This window comes from Canis aureus, chromosome 25 (assembly GCF_053574225.1).
Source record: "Canis aureus isolate CA01 chromosome 25, VMU_Caureus_v.1.0, whole genome shotgun sequence".
In the NCBI taxonomy this organism is placed as follows: domain Eukaryota; kingdom Metazoa; phylum Chordata; class Mammalia; order Carnivora; family Canidae; genus Canis; species Canis aureus.
Window position 1 is genome coordinate 14,507,668 of NC_135635.1, and position 27,249 is coordinate 14,534,916.

At 35.2% G+C, this 27,249-nt stretch overlaps 1 protein-coding gene across 17 annotated transcripts in view; it reads left to right on the forward strand.

The window, feature by feature from the left end:
• Positions 1–27,249, forward strand: part of KIF21A (kinesin family member 21A) — a 146,147-nt gene that overhangs the window by 64,467 nt on the left and 54,431 nt on the right. For 16 of the 17 annotated variants that reach the window (XM_077870472.1, XM_077870473.1, XM_077870476.1 and 13 more), the window contains exons 2-11: positions 12,195–12,417; positions 12,546–12,728; positions 13,624–13,773; positions 14,661–14,795; positions 15,581–15,748; positions 17,403–17,518; positions 21,306–21,501; positions 21,901–22,090; positions 22,431–22,494; positions 26,615–26,818. In XM_077870472.1, the coding sequence (XP_077726598.1) occupies positions 12,195–12,417; positions 12,546–12,728; positions 13,624–13,773; positions 14,661–14,795; positions 15,581–15,748; positions 17,403–17,518; positions 21,306–21,501; positions 21,901–22,090; positions 22,431–22,494; positions 26,615–26,818 (1,629 nt within the window). Of the gene's footprint in view, positions 1–10,344; positions 10,404–12,194; positions 12,418–12,545; positions 12,729–13,623; positions 13,774–14,660; positions 14,796–15,580; positions 15,749–17,402; positions 17,519–21,305; positions 21,502–21,900; positions 22,091–22,430; positions 22,495–26,614; positions 26,819–27,249 lie in introns of those variants that run through there. The other variant, XM_077870483.1, reaches the window with a different exon arrangement.

Consider the following 27,249-nt stretch of genomic DNA (forward strand, 5'->3'; position numbering starts at 1 on the left):
CTTGGCAGGAAACCGATGATACATTCAGACAAAATAATGAGGGAAAGTGTGGTGTAAGATGGGCTACATTAAGGAAATTCTAAGGGATAAGGCAGTACTCTGATGTGAGCCACAATTAAGGGACACCTACTGATGTAGATGTCCTGATAGGAGTTGTGACCTTTGGTAAAGGGACATGGTCCACCAGCAGGACTTGGCAGGGAAGGAATCAGGAGAATGAATACCTTGACCTCATTCCTACTGTACAATGTCCTCTTGGCACCTTCCACTGCTAAGCCCCACTTTAAGTCTAAGGGAAGGGAGCCCATTGTTGTATGTAGCTCATTATGTTCATTCTCCTAAGGCACAGGGTATGGTGAAGATAAGTGAAGGAAGGAGGAAACAAAAAGACATTTGGCCGAGATCCGATATAGCTTTTGTGTGTCTTTTGGTGGCATCTTTCATCCTGCAGAGACTGGGGTGTTCATTTTAGAATTAATGTTTTGGTGGGGATGCCCACTTAGGTGTTGTCATAACATTCATAAAACATTACTAAATTCTAGCAACTTTTATTACCCTAGTGCTTCTTCTCAAAGAACTGTGTTACAACCAGAAACAAATATCCTTTATGTATCTTTGCCTTTGCTTGCCTGAACTGACCTTTTCTGTCTCCATTGCCTGGAAAATTCTAATCACCTTGCAAAATCTAGGTCAAATATAATTTCCTGCTGAAGCTTTTCCTGTAACTATACCATTCTCCTCTGACTAACCTTTATTCCACTTCTCCTTTGTACATAATATTCCATTGAGCACATACTTAATTTTCTTCTAGCTCTTTGTTTTTTTCTCTCTCCCATGGCTGCCATCATCAAGTTTTTTTTTTTTAATTAAAAGATTTTATTTATTCATTCATGAGAGACAGAGAGAGAGAGAGAGAGAGAGAGAGAGAGGCAGAGACACAGGCAGAGGGAGAAGCAGGCTCCATGCAAGGAGCAACGTGGGACTCGATCCCGGACTCCAGGATCACGCCCTGGGCCAAAGACAGGTGCCAAACCACTGAGCCACCCAGGGATCCCTAAGTTTTTTTGTTTTTTAAAGTCCTTGCTTTACACACTGTTTAACATTTAGTAGGGATTTGGTGACTCAATGAAGTTTTCTGATGGTCTTGGGTTATAGGCATGCCACCACATACAGCTACCAGCAACAACAGAAATTTGATGAACACTTTGGACAGTAGGTGGATGGGTCAAGTCATCACTTAACATACCCCTTTCCCTTATTCCCTGAGTTTTTTTCAGTAGAAGTTCTTCTATTTCTGGGAAGGCTAAAGAAGAGGGCCCAGTTTCTAAAGGTATTAATTTATAGTTATGTGGAGGATTGGATTTTCCTCTAAATCCAGAATTTGGCAATTTTCTTTTATTTGTCAGCCTATGTGCACTATTCAATGTAATTCTCTGAACATCTGGCTGGTACTTATCAGAGAAAGTGACAGATGATGTTTCCCCCTATGAAAGGTAGTAGTTTCCTCACTTAAGAGAGTATTTCTTTCAGTGTGCTATATCCGTAGTTAAATCATGAGGGGTGAAAAGGTGTAAGATATTGGAATGAAAGTCAGAGGAAGTCCGTCTCCCATCATTTTTTTATTCCTACTTTCTTTCCCTAATTAGTCAGTGGGGAACTGTACCTGAGGGAAATAAATCTTTGTTTTTCTAAGTGGCATTGCAAACCAGAGACTGAGTAGATTACTCTAGGAATCACAGATCCAGAGATTAATGCATATTTTTTGGTGTTTCTGAGTGAGAATAAACTTGAGTCAGGTGGACCACACAGAGATGAAGCCGTAGGATATGTAGCTAATTATACAGATTAGGATAGGATTTCTGAATAATTTTTTAAAGTGTTTCATCATCAGTGGATTCAAAAGTGAACTTCTCTCCATCTCTTCTTCCCTTCATAGAAGTGTGTACTTCCTGGTCCTGGGTACACACTGCTGTGTTTTATTGTTCTTAAGCTTTTTACAGAATTAATCTCTTTAATGGAATTACTGAGGTGTGTTTCTTTCTTGAATATCTTGGAGAAATACCTTTCTTCCCATCAATTATCACTGTAATTAAAGATCCATTTCAGGAAAAGGAATTTCTTTTTATGGTCCTATGTTACTTATTATTTATGCCATGGCTGATCTCTTAGGAAAATAATTCAGCAAGACCACAAATGGCCTAGAAGTTTCCTACGATGTGTCAGAAACTATTCTAGAACGAAAGATAGAGGGTTAAAAGTAGGTTAGTTCCTTCCTTAATGTGTGCCTACTAACTGGAATGAACCAGGGAAGGATCAAAAAAGGGATCAAAAACCAGTGGTTCATTTGGCAATGTAATAGCTGTCCTAATTTTTAAGAAACGGAAGGGAGGAAATTAGTAAGATATAATTAACAGTAAAATATCAAATTGAGCATTAGTAAATAGCATCCAATATAATGATCTTCCAAAAACACTGACAGATGAGAAAAAAAAGGGCAAAGGATCTGAACAGAGGATAGATTTATTGGTGTCATATAAGAGGAACAAAGATGTTAACAAGGTGCCAAGTGGGCTAGTTACAGATAGCTGTAAGTAAAAGAGCTACACAGAGTGGGAATCAGGTCAGATTATTGAGTAAACTGAAGAACTAACACAGTCGCGTGAGGATGAGATCAGAATAACTCAAGCAAAAAAAGAAGAGACAGCTTCAAAGACATTTAGGTAATGGAAAAATTCGTCACATTTTTGAAACTGTAGGTTAAGGATAACAATGTATTCTAATAGAATAAGAGATTAACAATGGCCAAGTGCAAAAAGGAGGACATTTGTGTGTTATTTCCCTTCTGTTTATATTTTAAAAATAAAAATATCTTGACCAATTAGGAAAAGAAAGGCTTATTTCTTGTGATGCCTTGTGATGGACAGAGGGATAAGGAGAAGTGAGGGTATAAGAGAAACTCTAGAAGGTACTACAAAACAATGTGTGTTTAAAAATACAGGTTTGGATGGAACTGGAGGTTATTATGTTAAGCGAAATAAGTCAGTCAGAGAAAGATAAATACCATATGATTTCACTTATATGTGGAATTTAAGAAACAGAAGAGGTGAACACAGGGAAAGGGAAGGAAAGATAAAATAAGATAAAAACAGAGAGGGAGGCAAACCATAGTGAGACTCTTAACTATAGGGGACAAACTGAGGGTTGTTGGAGGGGAGGTGAGGGAATGGTTTAAATGGGTGATGCATATTAAGGAGGAAACTTGTTGGAATGAGTACTGGGTATTACATATGAGTGATGAATCATTAATTTCTTTTTTTTAATTTCAATTCAATTAGTCAATATATAGTACATATTATACCCCTGAAACTAATACTACACTGTATGTTAACTAAGTTGAGTTTAAATAAAATGTTGAAAGAAGAAAAATAAAAATATAGATTTGATTGCTTGCATGTTTGGACTTAGGTTAACAGGTGATGTTAGTGCAACTCTTAAAATTTATGTAAAGACAACAACAACAACAACTGGTGACTGCATAGTCCTAGAAGGATATAAATTATAATGGTATGTGCCTATTTACTTAAATCAGCATCCGTTCAGTCTCAACAAATCATTGATTAGTTATTTGTCAACATCCTTGTCACTAGCATTTAACCAAATTTTATTCAGAATAAGGACAACTGTATCATAATGATTTATTTCCCCTTTTTAAAAGAACCATTTACTCAGGAACTTGGTTTTCTTCCTCTCTGAATGAAATTTCTTTATTGGCTATATGGAGACAGTAAAAATGATGATAATACTGAAAGTGAAAAAAATTCCCCTTTTGGTTGCTGTTGTACTCTGTGTTAGTATGAATAGTGGGATAAAGAGGCTTGGTTATTTATTGTCTATAAAAGGTTAACTTTAGGGTCGTGACTTTTCACTGGAAATGGAGGTGTAACATTCAGCTTCATTGTCTTTGCATAGCAATATATATTTGTATATTTGTATGTCTATGTACACATACATATGTAGGTAGTATTTACTGTTGTATTATACTTCTATTCCTTACATAATAGGTTTACATTTAGTTATTCTAAAGACTCAGGGCATCCAAAAGGTGTTTTGAAAAATGTGGCAATAGTTAGGGAAGCCTAAGAATAAATCATGCATATCATATTGGAAGGCTCAAGGTGAGTTAAGATGGTAAACGTGCCTTATAAAGGAACTGACTTGGAGAATTTTCAAGTGGTGCTGTAGCAATAGTAAAAACACTTTATACCTACATTGGCTTTCATGCTACATATTATCTGTTCAACATTCTGGAAGGTGAATATTACAGTCATAATATTACCATTTTACAGATAAGGAAACTGAGGCTAAGAGAATGACTTGCGAAAGGTCATAATTAGTATGTGTTAAGACCTGTGAAGAGTTTGAGATTTTACACACTTTCCTAGTTAACAAACTAGTCTGTCACTGTTTCATGTATAATTGCAAAAGCCACAAGATTCCTGAGTTAGAGACAAAGCATTGGAAGCTTCATGATGATTTGAACTCCTTCCTAATTCTCCCCTCCCCCAACCCATGGAGGCAATGCAGGTAGACCTATTATATGGATGCTGTGTAAGCAGTGGGGCATTGAGAAATAACAAACTTGGGGATTCACTGGTTTTATAGTAAGCAGAAGCAAGCTAGCTCTTTGTTAGGTAGAAGACATTATCCCTAAAGGTTGCTTGCAGCAATTTGAGAAATGACTCTTAAAAAGAGCAGTTAGAGTCTTACATATTTGGCATACCCAGCAAGAATATGCAGAGATGTTCAGGTCTCATGGTGAACTGCTTCCTCCAATAGTATGTGGCAGAGTTAAACTTTAAACTCCATTTTTTTTTTTCAGTCTGACGACTAAAACTTGAGCTGAACAGGTAGCAACTATAAGCCCCACATTCCCACCCCCATATATTTATCTTCTTATTTTTTGCTCCTATCCAGGACATTTTAAAACTAGTCCTCTTGGCTAGTTTGCTATACTCTATTACTAAAGCTGGTTATTACTGGTCTCAGTCTCAGAATCTCCCCTGTTATTCACTAGCTATTGCCACAAGGAGCTGTGGTTATGTTTTTATAAATGAAATAACTTGTTCCTATGATAAAGTTACATTTGCTATAAAAACTGAAGTGAATGATAGAAACCATAAAGAAATAAAGGGGGAAAAAGAAATAAGGAACAAGTGGTATAACTAATTGTGGATATAGGAAAAAAAAAAAGATTGCTTATTGATACTTATTTTTAAACCAGGATTTTGCTCTTTTTAAGGAATAACTAAAATAGAATTTGAAGTCAGAAAGGACCTTATGAATATTAAATCCAGGCTCCCCATCTTACAGATTAGAAAATTGAGGCATTGGGTAATTACATAATTGTTCAAGATCAGGTTTCTAGTAACAGAGTAGAGTGATGGAGCAAAGTTAGATTATTGTGATAATCACATGCCCAGTATTGGAATGATCCCCCCATTTAACAAAAGTGGTTTATAACAGGTTTCAGTCAGTAAATGTTGAATTACTTTGTTTTATGATTGAATAAGATCTATTCTCTGTCCTCAAAGAATTCATTTGCTAATAGGGCAATAGGAATTCAATTTGAGGGGCTCCTGAGTCTCTTGGTCAATTAAACATCTGCTTTCAGCTCAGGTCATGATCTCAGGGTCCTGGGATGGAGCCCCATGTTGGGCTCCCTGCTCAGTGAGGAGTCTTCTTCTCCCTCTATATCTGCCCCTCCCCCACTCATGCTCTGTTTCTCTCTCTTTCTCTCTCAGATGAATAAATAAAATCTTTTTAAAAAAAGAATTCAATTTGATAGCTACTATTTAAAATCATGTACAAATTGCATAGGTTAATTCAAGCTTGGGTGGTCAGGGAAAGCTTTAGAAAGTTTCAGATATTTGAGTTAGATCTTAAAAAGTTACAAAGAGTTTTTTTTCTTTTAAAGATTTATTTATTTATTTATTCATGATAGACACACACATGCAGAGAGAGAGAGAGAGAGAGAGAGAGAGAGAGAGGCAGAGACACAGGAGGAGGGAGAAGCAGGCTCCATGCTGGGATCCTCCAGGATCGTGCCCCGGGCCAAAGGCAGGCGCCAAACCGCTGAGCCACCCAGGGATCCCCTACAAAGAGGTTTCTATGCAGAGAGGTGGAGGTTTGGCATTCTAAGCAGAGGGAAAACCATGTACATTGGCATGGTGAATGAAAGTATGTAAGATGACCAAGAAATAATCAGTGGTTTGGGATAGTTGGATGTAACTAGACTTGAAAATGGAATGAGAGGTAGAATATAGATTAGGAAAATGTTAGGTACCATGGTAAATAATTAGGACATTTTGGGGAGGAAACATTGACATTTTAAGGCAAATTGGCATATGAGGTATAAAAAAAGAGATTGGTTTAGTAAACAGAATCAGTAAAAAAAAAAAAAAAAGGTGATGTTACAAAAGCCAACTGCAGATAAAGAATTAAGAAATAAGGTTTATGAAGGGTAGCAGAATATATCTCCCCCAAATATGCCATTTTGACATAGAGATTATTTTGAATGGAAGGCAATTCTTCTTCTTCTTCTTTTCTTCTTCTTCTTCTTCTTCTTCTTCTTCTTCTTCTTCTTCTTTCTTCTTTCTTCTTTCTTCTTTCTTCTTTCTTCTTCCTCCTCTTTCTTCTTTCTTCCTCTTTCTTCTTTCTTCTTCTTTTTTCTTTCTTCTTCTTCTTCTTTTAAAGCAGATACAAGGAAAGATCTCTGCCTCTTCCTATTTGTCTAAAAGCAAGACATAAACTTGCAAAGGTGTTTCCTCTCCCCTCTCTGGACCACCAGGGACAGAAGTTAGCCCAAGAATGGAAGTGGGGGAACCTACATAACAAACTTTAACTAGCCCTTATTTTCCATTAGTTTCTCCATATGTTTACCTTCCCACGGTTTGCTGTCCTAGGAACTCAGTCCTTTTTCCTTTTGTTAATATGCTATATAAGTCCAAAGTTCTAACTACCTTTTGAATTATTATTCATCATGAGTATTCCCATGTGTATGCATGTTGTACATGTGAATAAACTTCTGTTCGTTTTTCCTTTGTTAGTCTTCTTTCATCAGTCCAATTTACAGGGCTGAAGCCAGTAGAACCTAAGAGGATGGAAGGAAAGAAAAATTTTTTGTCTCCCCTACAAGTTGTAAATAGTGTCAAATGCTGAAGAGAGGTCAGAAAGGATGAAGACCAAAAAGGGTCCACTTTATTTGGAAATGAAAAGTACTGCTTTGGTCCCTCGTTCTGAGCAGTTTCAGTAGAGGGTAAGAGCAGAAGCTAGGAAACTGTATGTCAAGGGAAAGATTTAGATGTGAGAAAATGGAGATGACATTTGTCATGTGTTTTTATATTAAAACTGAATAATGAACAGCTTGTATCATATTCTAAGTCTTCCAGCTTTACAGACTAGAGGCAACAGGGATGCCTGGGTGGCTCAGTGGTTGAGCGTCTGCCTTTGGTTCAGGGTGTGATCCCAGGGTCCTGGGACTGAGTCCCACATCGGGCTCCCTGCATGGAGCCTGTGTCCCTTCCTCAGCCTGTGTCTCTGTCTCTCTCTCTCTGTGTCTCTCATGAATAAATAAGTAAAATATTTAAAAAAAAGATTTTATTTATTTATTCATGAGAGACAGAGAGAAGGAGAGAGAGAGAGAGGCAGAGGGAGAAGCAGACTCCATCCAAGCAGCCTGACGCGGGATCAATCCTGGGCCAAAGGCAGGCGCTAAACCGCTAAGCCACTCAGGGATCCCAAATAAATAAAATCTTAAAAACAACAACAACAACAACAACAACAAAAACCAAAACTAGATGCAACGAATTACTTTTTTTTGTATGGCTCTCCATGTGTTTTCCTTTTCAGACCCACCCATTGGTCAGTGGTCTACAAAGGATAAAAAGTCTGTACTCATGCTTAGGAAAAAAAAAAAAAGCACATTCTCTAGTAAAACTGTCAACTGTCAGTCCGATGTGATTCATTTCCAATGTAATATTTAAAAAAAAAACTAAATAGAAATAATCTCTAATTGCAAATTAATATTATAGGTAGAAGCCAAATGATTGTTGGCCTTTATCATATAGTATTGCTACTTAATATTAGAATATCTTTTCCTAAATACTTATAAGTTTTATGCATAATTGTTTTTCTTTAAGAAGCAGTTTTAGATATTTTTACTTGTCTGATTAAACATTTTGGAAAACCCATAAGGCCTTATTTTTTCTGATAGTTAACCAAAATGTTAACGCTGATTTTTTCTTAGTGTTGGGATTAGATGAATGTGTTTAATGTTCTTATTTTTACATAGAAATACTAAGAAAGAAGGTATTTCAAAATATTTAGAGTAATGTCAGATTCTATTTCTATTTTTATTATTTTTTCAGATTCTATTTTTAGTCTGTTATTTCCTAAAAGAGCTGATATATTTTGTCTATATATAATTTCAAATTATAGTTTTGAAATTGAGGTTTGTACCTGGGTAAATTTCATTCTTCACATTATTAAAGCAGGTGAATTGGTTTGGGTTAGAACTTCATGTGAGAATTCTTTTTTTTTTTTTTTTTAATATTTTGTTTATTTATTTATGAGAGACACACAAAGAGAAGCAGAGGCATAGGCAGAGGGAGAAGCAGGTTCCCCGTGGGGAGCCTAATGCAGAACCCAATCCCGGGAACCCAGGATCATGGCCTGAGCCAAAGACAGATGCTCAACTACTGAGCCACTGAGGTGCCCCTCATGTGAGAATTCTTGACTTCAGTATAAATTTAGGGAATTGTAGAGTTTAAAGTACTAATTTTTGAAGAGAAATTGAAAAGGTTAACATATCTCTAACCTTTGAAGTATAGTCAATTCCAGTTCCCTGCATGGCGCAGAGATCATCCCCTTCTAGGTGGGAGTTTCTCAGATCTGTTGAGACACTGCCATTGCCGGATCCAGTTCAATAGAGTTCCACCCATCTTGCTGGCTTTTGAAACCACTCTCTCTCCCCGCCTATGCAAATGGGTGGAATTGCATATCATCCATTCATGCTTCAAACACAATCCTGCTTGCCATTAACAAGGATAATAATCAGGTGAATAGAGGTTGGGAGATTAAGTTCTGAATGACACTGGCATTCTAAAATTGGCTGTCATATCTGCAATTCAAATAGCATCTACTTTTTCTTTGTCATGTTAAAGTGAAATTAGAAGTATCTTAATAGCCAAATAAGTTAGCCTATGGTTATAATAATTTACTTAAAATTAATGAGGCATGGATTTCAAACAGCAGCCCAGTGCTCATTTTCATTTAGACAACTTGTGTTTATTTTTATCTGTCTTATTACATGGGATTTGTTAAGCTTCATAGTGCATCTATAAAGAAGGGAGAGAGCAGAATCCTGGGGGCATGAGGTAGAGAGAAAAGCCTGGGTTCAGATAGGACTTTATGTTAGAAGCAAAGAGTAGCAAGAGCTTTCTAAAGAAGTGAAATCTAACCAGAGACTAAAAACATGAGATGTTCAGGCTGGAAAAGGAATTAGGAATTGAGAGGGTAGGGAAGATTGTTCTGAGAAAGAGAGCAGTATATTTGAAGATATAGAAGCCAGAGAGAGCATAGCTTGTTAGTGAAACTGGTTAAAAATAAGCCATCACCACTGCCACCATCAACAACCGATATCCTTTACTTTAAAGATGAAGCATGGCAAAAGGATAGACTACAGAGGGATTTAGTGATGAACTGAAGGATTTTAAGCAAGGTAGTGACCTGATCAACTTTATATTTTACAAATATCACTGATATTGCAGTGTGTGGAACAGATTAGTGGAGGTGAGAATTGACACAGGGAGGGTAGTGAGGAGATTTGGAATAATCCAAGTAAGAGATAATGTTGATGTTGATTGGGAAGAAATTGGTGGGCTCTTGAGCTATTTCAGAGATAATAAGGTCTTGGAGATCAATTAAGTAGATGGACTAGGGAAGAGGGAGTAATTGAAGTTGACTGCCCTGTTTCTAGCTTGGCAGCAGTCAGGATGAGAATTCTCCCAAGAAGGATGGAGGTATTTTTACAGTTTCCACCTCATAGTTGGATGAAGTGAGATAGGAAAAAAGGAATTTAGAAAGAAGAGAATATTAATTTTGAGAAAGACCTTTCATAAAAAATGTAGAACCAGAAAGCCAAAGCTGCTATTACCATTAGCTGTTTCCATAGTCCATGATTATGACTTCTTATAAGAAGCCCTTTGTTTTGTTGTGATATCATTTTATTTTTATATAGTATATAAATATTATTTTCCTTTCCCCCTTTTTAATAATATAGTATCCTGTGGCCAAATGGCGTTAGATCTAAGAGGAACTTTGGAAATTACAGTTTCTATCCACAGGTGAGGAAATTGAAGCTCCGATGGAAGATATCTGATAACTGGAGTGACGGAAGTAGTTAAAACCAGGTCTGGTTATGGCCACTCTTACTCTTTCCACAGTACCTACACAGCTCTATATTGATTATTGTGTTCCATTAAGACAAATAAGTACAATTGAAGACTTGATTAAAAAGAAAAATTTCATTATCATAGAGGAAAGAAAAAATTGCATAAATATTTTTTGGGATAGTATAGAATTCTATTTTAGATAACCATGGTTGCAAAAATTCAGTTGCTTCTCAGTATTATCTTTCCTATCCTTTCATTGACCTTCCATCATGATAAACCTAAAAGGGTTAAAATTCAGGCAATCTGGACTTAGGTTTGGTTTTACCTCTAATAAATTGATGAACTCATTCCACTTCTGTTGGTTTCATTAAAAAAAAAAAAAAAACACTCAGATCTCAAAAATAAGAATTTGGGACCATTGGTTTTTAAATCCTTTCTTTGGTCTGTCTTCATCATTTTGTATTCCATCACTGGTTGTCTTTACTTTCTTCCTTAAATTGCTTCTTCTTCTTTGTGGCAAATAGGAACCTTTTAGGTTTTAGAAAACCTAGGTTCAGTAAGTCAGTGATATATATGTCCAGAAGAGTCCTCTTTTTTTTTTTTAAGATTTTTTTTTTTTTTAATTTGAGAGAGAGAGTGTGCACCTGTGCGCAAGGGCAAGATGGTGGGTAGAGAGAAAGAACCTCTAGTAGACTCCCCACGAAGCGTGGAGCAGGCCAGGCCAAATGTAGAGTCCTACCTAAAGTGGAGTTTGGCTCAAAGCCAGGCTATACATGGGGCTTTGTTGCAGTATACCAAGATCATGACCTGAGCCAAAATCAAGAGTCAGAGGCTTAAACCAACTGAGCCACCCAAGTGCCCCAGGATAGTCCTTTATTTGGATTAAATAGAATAGGACCAGATTTTGGTTTGTTCTGTTAGCAAAATACCACTACGTTTGCTTTCCTTCTTTAAAAATAGACTTCAAAATCAGGAAGAGAAGCAGCAGAAGGTACTAAAATCTGGAGTAGATGGGTTTTGGGTGTAGAATGAGTATAATGCTGTGGTCTTCCAAGTAAAGAGAGGATACCCTAGGAGAAATGCATGTTGATTCACTGGGTTTTGGAGAGAAAATACTGGAACTTCTCTTTGTATTTATTTTTAATTTCTCTCTTTGCAAAATTCTGCTTTTGTGTATATCATAATATGTGACATCAATAAAGTACATGCATATCATTTATAATGAATACACATACATATGTATTGTGGGAGTGTGCTTCAAAGATGTTAAGCTGACAGAACAATATGGTTAAATACGTTTGGAAACAACTGGTATAGAATTTGCAAAATGGCAAGTCAAGGGCATCAAGATAAATATTATGTCCTTAATTTCTTACTTTTGGTAATGTCTTTCCTGGAAATAAAGAGTAGAAACTTAAAAATAACAACAACAAACAGAATTTTGGCAGCAGAATTTATTTAACTGTGTCTTTACCTGTTACAGCGTTGCCGAAAAGTATCCAGTCACAAATATATTTATTTTTAGGATTAATTTTATTCTTGCTCATGATTTTTTGGGATTGTCAAGTAACTCATACTGAAATTGACTCAGTATAATTTAATTTATTTAAACTTATCAACTGAAGAAGCCATAGTAGATTATATTAGTGTTTTAAAAAGATTTGGCTAGGAATTTTTAAGTCCTATTTTTTTCAGTTTTTTCCTATTCATTTTATTTTATTTTTTCCTAATTATTTCTTGCAGAATAAGACCACAGCTTGCCAAAGAGAAGATTGAAGGATGCCATATTTGTACATCTGTCACACCAGGAGAACCTCAGGTTTTCCTAGGGAAAGATAAAGCTTTTACTTTTGATTATGTGTTTGATATTGACTCTCAGCAAGAGCAGATCTACACTCAATGTATAGAAAAACTAATTGAAGGTTGTTTTGAAGGATACAATGCTACCGTTTTTGCCTATGGACAAGTAAGTACCAAATTATTTTCAGAGAAGCTGTAACTTTTCAGAAGTGTCAATTTAGTTGCACTTTTATTTTTGTCTTGAAGTTATTAACATCAAGCATGCATTTTTCTCTATTCTGTTCTTTTATGCAGACTGGAGCTGGCAAAACATACACAATGGGAACAGGATTTGATGTTAACATCATTGAGGAAGAACAGGGTATTATCTCTCGTGCTGTGAAACACCTTTTCAAGAGTATTGAAGAAAAAAAACACACTGCAATTAAAAATGGGCACCCTCCTCCAGACTTTAAAGTGAATGCCCAATTCTTAGAGGTACTAGTCTAATTGTCTCAGTAGTTTCCTTTATATCTTATCCTTAAGATCATAAATAACCCTTATGATTTCATATTTTTTAAAGATTTTTTATTTATTTATTCATAAGAGATACAGAGAGAGAGAGAGAGAAGCAGACACAGGCAGAGGGAGAAGGAGGCTCCATGCAGGGAGCCTGATGTGGGACTTGATCCTGGGACTCCAGGATCACGCCCTGGGCCAAAGACAGGTGCTAAACTGCTGAGCCACGCAGGGATCCCCCCTTTATGATTTTATACTCCCAGTTTTCTAGTATAGTATTTGGCACTTAGTGCTTAATAAACAACATTTGAGTAAACTAATTTTAGGATAATAGATAATAAATAATAAGTATTCCTTCTTGTTGGTATTAAATTTAAAAACACTTGACCAGTATCCATATAGTAAAACAATTAATATTGTTTATTTTAGATTCTATCTTATACTGTTTTAAGGTAGGCAGGCTCACAAAGCTCTGGGAATTCAGCAGCTAAGAAGGAGGGAAGATATGAGGAATAACAGGATTGAGGTTTAGCACTAATTGGGCTGCAAAGGATGCTATTGCTACAAGGATAGCGTATGTTTTATGCAATGCCCAATATTTGTTTATCTCTTGCAAATGAGTAATAGATAATTTTAGCTGGTCTTCAACTTAGTCATGATTAAGTCATTTACTGTTCTTACTCTTATAAAGAAATCTGGCATTTATTTGTTTTTGTAGTAATAATTACATTATTCATTTCTTATATGTTATTTTGAAGAAATACGTTATTTTGAAGATGTTTTAAGATATGTTTGAAAGATAATGTGCAATATATGTTAATAGCCCTGAGGCAATTTCTGCTAAAATTAAGCTTATAATATTTCTTTTTGACAGCTATATAATGAAGAGGTCCTTGACTTATTTGATACCACTCGTGATATTGATGCAAAAAATAAAAAATCAAATATAAGAATTCATGAAGATTCAACTGGAGGAATTTATACTGTGGGCGTCACAACACGTACTGTGAATACAGAATCAGAGGTGACATTTACATTAAAATAGAACGTATTTGGCTTTATTTAATAATCAGCTTTACTGATGGTTTGCTTAAGATCAAGAATGAAATTTTATCCTTATATGTAATATGGAGTTAAAATCTTGTCTTCTTTCCCTATATTTTAAAAAAATTATTTATTTACTTATTCATGAGAGACACAGAGAGAGGCAGAGACGCAGGCAGAGGGAGAAGCAGGCTCCACTCTGGGAGCCTGACGTGGGACTCAATCCTGGGTCATCAGGATCACGCCCTGGGCCGAAGGCAGGGCCAAAACGCTGAGCCACCCGGGCTGTCACCTATATTTTTTTATATCAGGATTTCATTGTTTACAATGGCAGGGTTATGATAAAGTCTATACATTTGTCATAGCATCAAAAAGCAATGTAGGTATAGTTTTCTTTCATAGCTAGAGAAAGAGAGATCATTGAAGATGAAAGATCTACAGGTACACAAGATGAAGATGAAAAAGTACAATCCTTTTGTACCTTTTGCTGTTGCATATGTAGGACTATATCTTGGTTCGTAAAAGGAAACTGTTAAGAAAGGTTACAGAAAAATGTTTCAAGAGAAGATACCAAAGGGCTCCAGTAATTCAAGTTGTTGCTCTGTTTGTTCCCAAATGTTCTACTGTAACAGTTTTGGAATGGGAGCTGCAAATGTCAGCAAATGACAAACAATGGAATCTTAGTGTTTTCTCCTATTAAAAAGATAATATGCTATTACATTTTTCAGCTTAGAAAGTGCCTGAAACTAAAATAATATGAAAATATTATACCCCTTATGGTAGGTTTTGGCCATTAGCTTAGATTTCTGATTGTATGGTATCTTGTTTAAATATTGTTCAAGTGAAATCTTTCTTTTCCTTTTCCAGATGATGCAGTGTTTGAAGCTGGGTGCTTTATCTCGGACCACTGCTAGTACCCAGATGAATGTTCAGAGTTCTCGTTCACATGCCATTTTTACCATTCATTTGTGTCAAACCAGAATGTGTCCCCAAACAGATGCTGTGAGTTTTTAGTTCTAATTTCTCAGACTTGCAGGCTTCATTTTTCTAAAAATCCACATAAATATGAGGAGAGTATATTTAAATTTAAATTTAATTTAAATTACCAAATTTAGTTTGGCTAATCATTCCTTTTCCTAATGAGATACCTCTGATTGTATTAAAACTGAAGATGGCCAACTATGTAAGATTTTGAAATAAAAAAAAAAAAATCGAATGTGTCTGCAGCAACCAGAAAGCAAGCTGTAGCTTATGGTGATGCATATAGTCATCTGAGACCCTTTGCTTTTGACGACTGTGCGTTTCAGGTTTCTCTTCAACACAAGCAAAACCTCATTTGATTACAGCTGGTTTCTGGTTCTCCAACTTCTTTCTACCTTTGCCTAAGCTTCTAAATGCCAGTAGATTTTTTTTTTTACATTTACAATTATTTGGCTACTTGCCTATTTTTGAATATTATATGTATAAAATATATATTTATATTTATCTTTTTGTTCTTTTTTTTTTATATTTTATTTATTGATTCATAGACACAGAGAGAAAGAGGTAGAGACACAGGCAGAGGGAGAAGCAGGCTCCATGCAGGGAGCCCGATGTGGGACTCTATCCCGGGTCTCCAGGATCACGCCCTGGGCTGCAGGCGGTGCCAAACCGCTGCGCCACCGGGGCTGCCCATATATTTATATTTATATAATGAGGGCAGGGTAAGGTTGGAAGATATTTAGTGTCACATTAATAAAATACATATTTTTTAATAAAGTATTTTTTATTATTTTTCTCAATTGCAGGAAAATGCAACTGATAATAAAGTGATTTCTGAATCATCACAGCTGAATGAATTTGAAACCTTGACTGCAAAGTTCCATTTTGTTGATCTGGCAGGATCAGAAAGACTGAAGCGTACTGGAGCCACAGGAGAGAGGGCCAAAGAAGGCATTTCCATCAACTGTGGACTTGTAAGACTAAGACTACAGCTTTGTGCTAAGAATATATTAGAACTTTTCTTGTATCCTTTTCTTTTTTGTAATAACGTACATATTACCCAAGTGGAAACCCTTCATGTGCTGAGTTGAGAAAAGAAAGTTACAGTAAATTTATAAACTTAGGAGTAATGCACATTATAGGCTTTTTTCCTTTAAAACATTGCAAAGTTTTACATATGTATAAGTTTAGTTGGATTAAATTTATGATATATGCAGAAAATAATACATATAGTAGAAATATTTAAAATATTCTTCCCACCTTTAAAAGTAAAATGTCAAAACCAACATTTTATATTAATATTAAATGTTTCATAGCATGACTTTCTTTTTTAAAAATATTATTTATATATTTATTCATGAGAGACACAGAGAGAGAGAGATGCAGAGACACAGGCAGAGGGAGAAGCAGGCTCCATGCAGAGAGCCTGACATGGGACTCGATTCCAGTTCTCCAGGATCACGCCCTGGGCTGAAGGCAATGCTAAACTGCTGAGCCACCTGGGCTCCCCATAGCATGACTTGCAAAGTAGATATTTTTGCTAATATTTTATGACAGTCATTTTATTTTGGGAATTATAATCATTTGTTTTAAGTAATGATTCTTTTAAAATGGGAACTTTCATAGATTATATTAGGAATTAATTTTAACACCGTGCCACCTAGTGGTGTATTTATTTATTTATTTAGTGTTTTTTTTTTTTTTAATTTTTATTTATTTATGATAGTCACACAGAGAGAGAGAGAGAGGCAGAGACACAGGCAGAGGGAGAAGCAGGCTCCATGCACCGGGAGCCCGACGTGGGATTCAATCCCGGGTCTCCAGGATCACGCCCTGGGCCAAAGGCAGGCGCTAAACCGCTGCGTGACCCAGGGATCCCTTTAGTGGTGTTTTTAATTGCAAAATACCTTGTGTTTGCTAGTATAATGCTTTCGTTATATGGAAGAAAAAGTTTTAGGGCAAATCTTTGTATAATCAATCTTCTCTTATTACTTCATTATAAAACTGGACATTTGTTCTTGCATTAAATAATGACATCCTTAAATTTCTGTGATGCAGATTGCATCAGGGCCTGTGTTTTCTGCTTTGCTTTCCTCCCTCCCTTCCTAGAGCTGGGGACTCCACAAATGGTCCTACTTTACTATTGTCCAGTATTTGCTCCTAGATGATTGTAACCCTTCAGTGCAGAAATTAACAACTGAGGCTGGAGTAGAGAAAGCTAGACCTCCCAACTTCAACACCCATCTTGATGCTTACACTGTGGTTGAATGTTGTGTTAAAGAGAGTGACCTGGATCCTAGACTTTCTGTATTGATCTGAATATCTTAGGAGATAAAGTCATGGTAGAATTTCCATTTGTGCTGTCAGGAAAAAACAAAAGCCATTGGTCTATTTTCTTGTTTAGGCCACTGAAACATGTTCAGATACATCTGAAAAAGTTTCACTGTAGCCAGTGGTTAAAACTGAAGCTTCTCTGCAGAAGGTCAACTAAGATACAGTGTGATGGTGATGTCAGTGTCTGGAGGATCTGTTGACCCCATATTATTCTTTATAAGCTTTTTTATTTTAAAGTGTTATAATTACTAAAATTTTATCACTTTCTTCTCTCTCTCTCTCTCTTTCTTTTAGTTGGCACTTGGCAATGTCATAAGTGCTTTGGGAGATAAGAGCAAGAGGGCCACCCATGTCCCCTATAGAGATTCTAAGCTGACAAGGCTGCTACAGGATTCCCTTGGGGGTAATAGGTATGCATAAGTGATTATCCTTCATATTCCTGAATTTCAGTTACTCCTTAATTTTAAGGTAAATTTGTAAAGTGATTTATAAGAACTGTTTTTGTTATAAAGCAAATTAATAGAAGAGGAACCGATAAGTTTTAAGTACCTAAAATAGGTGAGTCCATGTGATTATTGTATGTGATTATTTCATAAAATCCTTAATGACATTCCCTGATGTAGGTGTTATTGTTCCTATTTTACAGGTAAGGAAATTGAAATCCAGAGAGGTTAAATAGTTTATTCAAAGTCATTTAGCTTATAAATGAATTTCATAGCATGTACTTTTCCTACCATATCATAATTTCTACTTTAAGCATATAGCAGATGCCTAATAACATTTTGTTGATAACAAATGTCTTCTAAGTAATTGCAAAGTAATTAAATATTGATACTTTTTAGTATCCTTAAAATCCTAAGTATTTTACATGTGGAAAAACTTGTTTTTAATGTCAATTGAATGAAACATGGGATGTTTGCTGTTTATTAACTTTCTAATATCACTGATATTCCTCTTTTTTCCATACTTTGCATCATTCTGATATATTTCATCGGCTAAACTCATTCTTTTGGTAGTGCATTCCTTTTTATAAACATCAACATGTTGGCTTTATAAGTGGACACATTTTTGGCATTTAAAGTCAATCGTATTAAATAAAATATCTTTTAAAATAATAAAAATGAAAGTTAAAAAAATAAAGTCAATCATGGTGTAATGCAACAAGTTACAGACAGCCACAGTGAATCTATTTTACAGTGCTTTCAATGGCCTGACACATTTATTGTAAAAAAAATGATCTGGTAATTACACTTACAAACTTCCTTTTTGAACAACTTATTCGAAGAATTTTGATAATATAAAATCTATTTAGATTTAGGAGTAAAGTTTTGTTTTACAGAATTCAACAGTATTATTTTTATATTTCCTCCTAAAATAAAATATATTTTATATTAAGACAATGTTTGCATTGTGTTAACTCTTCTCTCTTCAAGCACATTCTGTGTATAGGTACAATATTGCTTGCATTGTTGTATATTTCTTCCCCTATATATCTTCATGCTGACCTTCAGTATCAGTCTAGGTCTTACTACAATGAGACACCAATTTTTGTTTGTTAAGTCAAATTTAAAATTTTTTGAAATTGAACTTTTGGTTCAAAAGCATTATACTTTGTTTAAGCCTTGGAGAACAGAGTATCATTGTTTTGTAACATTTGTACAAATTACTCTTAAAAGAAAAATCAGATCAAAGATATTTCTGGAAATAAACTGTATCTACTAATGCATAACTTGTGACTTTTATTTTTTTTTTAACTAAACTGGTTTCATTAATTTATAATGCTTAATAGAGCCTTACAACAAATTTATAGCAAAAATTCTAAAAAAGACAGAAAAATGTATAGCACAGGTAAAAATCAATTATATTTTTAATACCTACAAATAACTACTGTTGATGGCATCTGGGTGGCTCAGTCGGTTAAGCATCTTTTGGTTAAGCTTTCTGGTCAGGTCACTATCCCAGCTGGGATCAAGCCCCATATTTGGCTTCCTGCTCAGTGGGGAGCCTGCTTCTCCCTCTCCCTCTGCCTGCCGCTCCCCCTGCTTGTGCTCTTTCTCTTTCTATGTGTGAAATAAGTAAGTAAAATCTTTTAAAACAAGTAACTATTGTTAACATTGTGATGTATTTCCTCCTAACATATGATATAACATGATAATTAATATTTAAGATACATAACATAATGGCCTATTTAAGTGTTCCAGTTTCCTTTAAAACAGAATTGTGGTTTTATATAAACTTTAAAAATAAACAGCTAATATTTCCTTTGGATTTTTCATAAATACAACCATTTTTGAAATTTGTATCTTTGGGATTTTATTTAATATGTGATCTTTTCCCTATACAATAGATCTTAGCTCCTCTCATTACTGACTTTTACCATTCTCCTTAAGCACTTGATCCCAGTGCTTCTCAAAATAGTTGTGAAGGGTGAGTTCTACCCCACTCCCTAATTTGTGGTGAGATAATATGGTGCATGACTGCACTCAGCTTGCCTGTTTGTGACTTACCATCTAAGTTTGAAAACACTTGAACTGCTCTATACGCCATTCAGTGAGATGAGGTCATTGATTATAGCAAGTTCAAATGTTGTAAGTCTAAAATGCTTACTCTCAATTTCTGAATTTATTGTGAATGTGTAACAAATAATTATCAGACTGGCACTAACCTGGGGACCACACTTTGAGTAGTCCTGTTCTTTAATCAGTGTTCATAACCTTTACTCTCACTTGATTACCTTATTTTCTTCATTAAAAGAGGGAGCTAGAGATGCATGATTTTTTTTTTTTAAGATTTTATTTATTTATTTGAGAGAAGACAGCACAAGGAGGAACAGGGGCAGAGGCAGAGGGCCAAGAGACTCCCCAAGGCAGGGCTTGATCCCAGGACCTTGACTGAGATCATGACCTGAGATGAAGTACTGACTGAACCGCCCAGGCTCCTCTGCATGAATTATTTTAACTTTCTGATCTCTAATAAGTAAATATTATGTATATGTGACACACATCACATTTACTAATGACTTGCTAGATTCCAGTATTATGTTACACAAAGTATACTGACAAATAAAACTTGATCTTTATCCTCTAGGAGTTAAGAGTTTAAGAGTTGAGATTTATCAAATTTCAATATAATAATGATGATGATAAAAATCAACAAAAAAGAGATACACAAAGGATATGAGGAAAAGAAAGAGTAGGCAAACTGATGGTTGAATTCTTGACTAGATGATACCTGTGTTGTATCTTGAATAATAATAAGACTAAATACAGATGAACAAGCATTGCTAAGGGAAAAAGATGGGTAGAATGGGACCCCTTTTTAAAAGTGTTACTATGAGTGCTCTGTTGAGATTACTGGGGGAATGTGGCAGAGGAAGCAGACTAGAAGGCTACAGATGAGAATTAATAGGTATGAATTTTCTACCAGGGTGGGTAAATTAGCTCTTCATTTGCAGTTCCTATACATTTTCCAGTCAGTGTTTAAGTGCTGATTACAATCTTCATGCCTGTTTCATTGACAGACAGAATAGCTGGGGCATACTAAGCATTTCACTATCCTGTTCTTTGGTTGGCAAAGCAATTCATCATGACCATAAAGTACTATTTTCCTTTTTTTTCTGTGTAATCTGGCCAAAAGCTCAGGAGCTTTGACCACTCCATCACAAATGAAGTTTTATATTGGAAAAACATGTGGATTTACTAAATATTCTTGTTCAGATGATACGATTTTGTGTAAATTTCTTTGCCAACATTAAAAAAAATCAGGATATGAATAATTAAGTAAAAAGAAAAAAATGTAAAATCCTGAAATATTAAGTAGGTAATGAAAGAAATGATTTTTGAATACAGTTTGTCATTATTATGGATTAAATTTTGGAATTATTTGTTTGCATTGCTTCAGAAAAATTTTGTAAAGAGGTGAGAAATATATGCACTTGTACTTTCTCAAAGTATTATGGGTAAAATAAGTGTAGTATAATTTCATTTTCTCCAATTTTACCTAAGTAAAAAGTCATTTCCCTTAAGATAGAGTTAAAGCATAGGGGACATTTAAATTTGCTTTTACTTTAAAATAATAGTATCAATCTTTTGGTATCTTGAAGATAAGATACTGTTCAAAAGGCAGGATATTAAAAATGCTTATTTCAGTGTTTTACTTCTTTTTTCTGTAAAACTAATTATTCTTTTTAACTTTCAGCCAAACAATCATGATAGCATGTGTTAGCCCTTCAGACAGAGATTTTATGGAAACCTTAAATACCCTGAAATATGCCAATCGAGCTAGAAATATCAAGAACAAAGTGATGGTCAATCAGGACAGAGCTAGTCAGCAAATCAATGCACTTCGTAGTGAGATCACACGGCTTCAGATGGAGCTCATGGAATATAAAACAGTGAGTGAATGGGTTTGACTTTGCATTTTGTGGTACATCTTGTGAAGACAGTGATGCCTTTTTGTGATGGCTTATCCATACATGTCTCCAGAGTCTCTTGTCTGTCAAACTAATGGCTTCCTTCTTTTGGAAACAGAATTCTCTAGTTTTCCTTGTGAATAACCTTTAATATTGTTCAGTCTATCAACCCAACCAACATCTTGTTTCAAAAGCTTCCTTAGTCACTTTCTTTAGTGACAAGTGCACCACAGAGGGATATAGTAGAGGGGAAAAAAGATCTCATTTGCCTCGAGGCTACTAAAACCAAAGGGCTCTTTGTTGTAGATGTGTAGTATTTTTAGATAAAATTCTTGTATATTTAGACTCCTCAACAAACAGGGAAATATTTTCCTTTTCTAGGGTAAAAGAATAATCGATGAGGAGGGTGTGGAAAGTATCAATGACATGTTTCATGAGAATGCTATGCTACAGACTGAAAATAATAATCTACGTGTAAGAATTAAAGCCATGCAAGAGACAGTTGATGCATTGAGGGCCAGAATCACGCAGCTTGTTAGTGATCAGGCCAACCAGGTTCTTGCTAGAGCAGGTATGTATGTTAGGTGGGATGAGTGAGTGATTAACTCCTGGAAAGCAGGGAACATTCTTTGTGTACATTAATTACCTGGAATATTTACAGTAGAAATACCAATCTGTGTACATACAGTCTGTGATTTTAAGTTAAATACTTAAATGTGTAAATAATGCATTCTTGAAGAAACAAAATGTGCCCTTTGTTTTAGTAATATTATTGTCTGTGTATGTAATTAAGAGTAGGAAATCTGTATGAATTGTGTTTTAAAGCATTATTGTTTTATTTCCGTAACTTTTTTCACTGATTCTGTTTTGTGGAAATTTTAATTAAAAAATTCCTTATTTTTATCTTGCAGGTGAAGGGAATGAGGAGATCAGTAATATGATTCACAGTTATATCAAAGAAATCGAAGATCTCAGGTATAGTTCATGTTTTTTAATATGTAATGTAAGTGTTTTGGGTTTTGTAGTATAGTAATATTGCTATTTGTTGAGTCTATTATTTAGTAAAACTGTTCATGATATTTCAGTCCTTTGGTGAGGTTAACTTTAGAGGAATAGGGATTTGCCTTTCTCATAATTTCACATTCCAAACTGTTTTTCTCTCTTCTCTTCCCATATTATCTTCCTATATTTTCCTCCTACTCTAGTTACTGTACCTCTATTGGGAGCTTACCTAACCTGATGTACAGGACTGGCATAACCGATATCTATGAGGTTACTTTTGGGCCTTCCCTTCCTGTGCCTCTTTCTTCACCATTTGGGAGTGGTCAACAGTCTCCTCCTCCTAGGCTGCTACTCTTTATCTCTTTTATTTCTTTGGCACTGGTCAATTTTTAAGGCTAATTTTAAGTTTCTTGTACTTTATTTCTTCTCTTCTAGGGCCATGTCTAAGCCTGATCTTGCTGTAAAACAAATGGCTTAACTAGTGTCATTATTTCCTACAAAACAATCATTTCATTTATAGTAGCTAAACACAACATTTAATATTTTCTTTTTCAAGTTCTTGATATAAGACCATTCTTTAAGCCATTTGGAAAACAGAGATGACTCTTAGACCCTGAGTTCAATCTGTGATCGAATCTTTCTTGGTATAAAAGTTAATGGCTTGTTCTACTTGTTCAGAATTTCTTTGATGTTTTTTTTTTAAAGATTTTATTTATTTATTCATGAGAGAGAGAGAGAGAGAGAAGCAGAAATATAGGCAGAGGGAGAAGCAGGCTCCATGCAGGGAAGCCCAATGTGAGACTCGATCCAGGTCTCCAGGATCAGGTCCTGGGCTGAAGGCAGCGCTAAACCACTGAGCCACCCCGGCTGCCCCCCTTTGATGTTTTTTTAATTAGGTATCTCCCACTCCTGAGGGTAATCTCTTAGCATCCCAAGACTGTAATTTACAATAAAAAAAATAATGTACATATGGAATAAGCATAAATGAACTTTGAATTTAAATTGGATTACCTGGATTGAAATTAAATTTTCTATTTTTTAATAAGTGTGTGACCTTGGACAAGTTCCCTAACATCTCTGAGCTTTAGTTTGTTTATCTGTAAGAATGAGGTAATACCTGCTAGTCTCAAGGAGTTATTATGGAGCTCAAAAGGAAGAACAAGATGTCACAACCTAACGTGGTATTATTTAGGTCCAAGTTCTCATATCATTTTTGTCTCTGCTAAATCCTACTCCAATCCATACTTCTATCAGAACTTACATCTTCAGAAGGCATTTATTCATAGCCCCTTTAATATAATGCACATTTATGGTGATGCATTGCCACTTAGAAATGTTTATACTTTAAGTTTTATTCTAGTTGTAATAGCACTAGTTTCCTTTTATTTTTTATTTTTTTAAAATATTTTATTTATTTATTCATGAGAGACACAGAGGGAGAGAGTCAGAGACACAGGCAGCAGGAGAAGCAGGCTCCAGGGAGCCTGATGTGGGTCTCTATCCCGAGTCTCCAGGATCAGGCCCTGGGCTGAAGGTGGCGCTAAACCTCTGAGCCACCCGGGCTGCCCACTAGTTTCCTTTTAATAAATTTACATGCCCCATCATTTTTTGAGCAATAGTAATGGACACTATATAATTAATTAATTCTTGTTTTTTTTGAGCAGTAGTTAAAATTTTTGTAGACATTTTTGAAAAGATAGGAAAGTATAAAAATTAAAGTCATTCATATTGTTACCATTACTAGAACTGATGTTAACATTTGGGTATATCTCTTCAATGTTTTTTGAATGCATACTTTAGCAAAATTGACATAAGGGTATATCTGTAGCTTCACTATCTTTGAAATGTGACAAGATATGAGCACTTTTTGATATGAGCATTTAAAAATGTTATTAAATATTTTTCTGACATGATTTTTAAACCATTCCATGTGGTACTATCTTGTGGTTGTAATTGGCTTATTTAACTGATTGCCTACTTCTTGATAATTATATCATTTCCAGTTTTTTGATAAGAATAGTTATTATTCATTAAATACATTATCAATCTGGTGAATTTTAAACTCATTATATCATTGATCCTCAAAACAATTGTAGGGAAATGTCTATTTTCATCTGATTTTACTGAGGAAAGAGTAGAGGCTTTAAGGCTAATTGCCCAAGATCAAGTGAGTGACAGAGCTTAGATGTAAGCCCTCAGTCTGCTCTTTCCTAAGGAAGTTTGTATACTTCCCCTCATGACTCACTGCTTGGTCTCCTATTAAATGAAATGCAGGCAGCAGGGCTGGTTGGTGAGTGGGAAGAGAAAGAGAGAGTTGTTAGGAAAAAAACCCAAAAAGCATCTTAGGCTAATGTATCTCAGGCTTTATGGAGTTGATCCCTAAAGGCACCAGCATTGAAAAAGCATTGTATATACCCCTATGAAATAAAAGCTTAAATCAGGTAATAAAAAAGAACTTGTCTGATTATTATATAAAGGAACCAATACAAAACAGGTCATTATTAATAGCTAACTTATTATATTTTTGTTTAGTCTTAGCATTCATTATTATGTACCCAGGCTATATTGAAAATACAGAAAAATGTGAATTTTGACTTTGAGTTTTTATAGTTAAGTTGTGTTCTTATACTTAGTTTATGCTCTTGATTAGCAAAATGACAGCATTATATTCAGAGTTTGCTTTCTTATTTTTTATTTTTAAATATTTTATTTATTCATTAGAGACACACAGAGAAAGGTAGAGACGTAGGCAGAGGGAAAAGCAGGTTCCCTGTAGGGAGCCTGATGTGGGATTCATTCCCAGAACTCTGGGATCACTCCCTGAGCTAAAGGCAGACGCTCAACTGTTGAGCCACTCAGGCATCCCTATTTTTATTTTTTAAAAGAATTTATTTATTTGAAAGAGAGAGAGTGAGTGAGAGAGCACAAGCAGGGGGAGAGGCAGAGTGAGAGGAAGAAGCAGGCTCTCTACTCAGGGCTCCATCCGAGGACCCCAGGATCATGACCTGAGCAGAAGGCAGACCTTAACTGACTGAGCCACGCAGGCACCCCCAGAAGTTTCTTTAAAATGATTTTGAAATTGGGGCACCTGCGTTGGCTTAGTGCTTGAGTGCCCTGTCTCAATCACCCTTCTGCCAAATTGACCTTGGAAATCTAGTTTATTGAAGTAGATAATTGTGTTCTTGATGGTTTAAATCAAGTAGAAATAGAAGACTAGCCTAGTGGACTCTGAATCCCTTTTTGTTTCAAGAGTTCCCTCTTTTAGAATCTTGTCATTCCATGTTTTTTGCATATTACTGACAGTGCATACATTATTCTCCTGTCATTATTAGGGCTGCTTGAGCAAACAAAAGAATGTTTTCAATTATCAAACTCAGGTTTCCTTGGAGATACCATCTTTTCCCACGCCATGTTTAGGAGCCAGATGTCTTTCAGCCAGCTAGGGGCAAGTTTGACTATTCCTTACAAAGATTTGGAAATGCTATTATATCATGATGAATGGAGAACTGAAAGAAAGGGGACCATGGTGCTTGTAGATTTTAAATTTAAATGATGGGTTTACAAAGCAAGATCACTAGTGCCTACTGGCCAGAATGCAACTAATCTAATTACCATTGGTATTTTTGAGCACTAAAAATGTGATTTCAAATTTACAATTATTTAATCAGGGAATTAAAAAAAATCCTAAACGTTAATGTTTGTGAGCACGTTTATTTAAAAAACAACCACCATACTTTGTAGCAGCATTGGAATACATTTTGAATGACTTTTTAGCATACGACACAATATATTTAAAATGTTCCCTATTTATTCCTAGAGTAGTCAGATTTGTAGAGAGAGAAAGTATAATGGTGGTTGCTAGGGGATGGGAGGAGAGGGAAATGAGGAGTTAATGTTTAATGGGTACAGAGTTTCAGCTGGAGAAGATAAGAAAATTCTGGAGATGGAAGGTGGCCAAGATCCACAACAGTGTGGATGTACTTTGTGCTGCAGAGCTATACATTTAAAAATGCCTAGGGTGGTACATTGTATGCTATGAATTTTTTACTACAATAAAAAATGTTTCCTGTTTAAATATATTTTTATTCATTAGGGCGAAATTATTAGAAAGTGAAGCAGTGAATGAGAACCTTCGAAAAAACTTGACAAGAGCCACAGCAAGATCACCATATTTCAGTGGATCGTCAGCTTTCTCTCCTACTATACTATCCTCAGACAAAGAGACCATTGAAATTATAGATCTAGCTAAGAAAGATTTAGAGAAGCTGAAAAGGAAAGAAAAGAAGAAGAAAAAAAGGTAGTGTTATAAAATCACTATATGAATCCCTGTTTTTCTTACTTTTCAGTATATCCTAATTTGCAGTTACAGTGAGTATACATAGTCTCAGAGTATATTAATAAGAGAAATGTCATTTGAATTAGCTGAAAATTATAATGATATACTTTTCATGGTTTACCTATACTTGTATGTAAGAAAAATGAGTTTAATTATAATAATATAGTAGCAGATTTAATTTTAGACTATGACAAGGTGAAATTACTTTTAGAAATTATTTTATTGTTTTTCAAATAGCTGCTTTTGCATTCCATTCATCTTTTCTGCAAAGCTTGCTCTACCATTACAACTCACTGTTTTCATTTCTTTCCCATTTTCTAATGCAATTAAGTAGTCTCATGGATATAATCTGATTCCTGTCTAGATTAGTTTAACTAAAGGCTAAACGAATC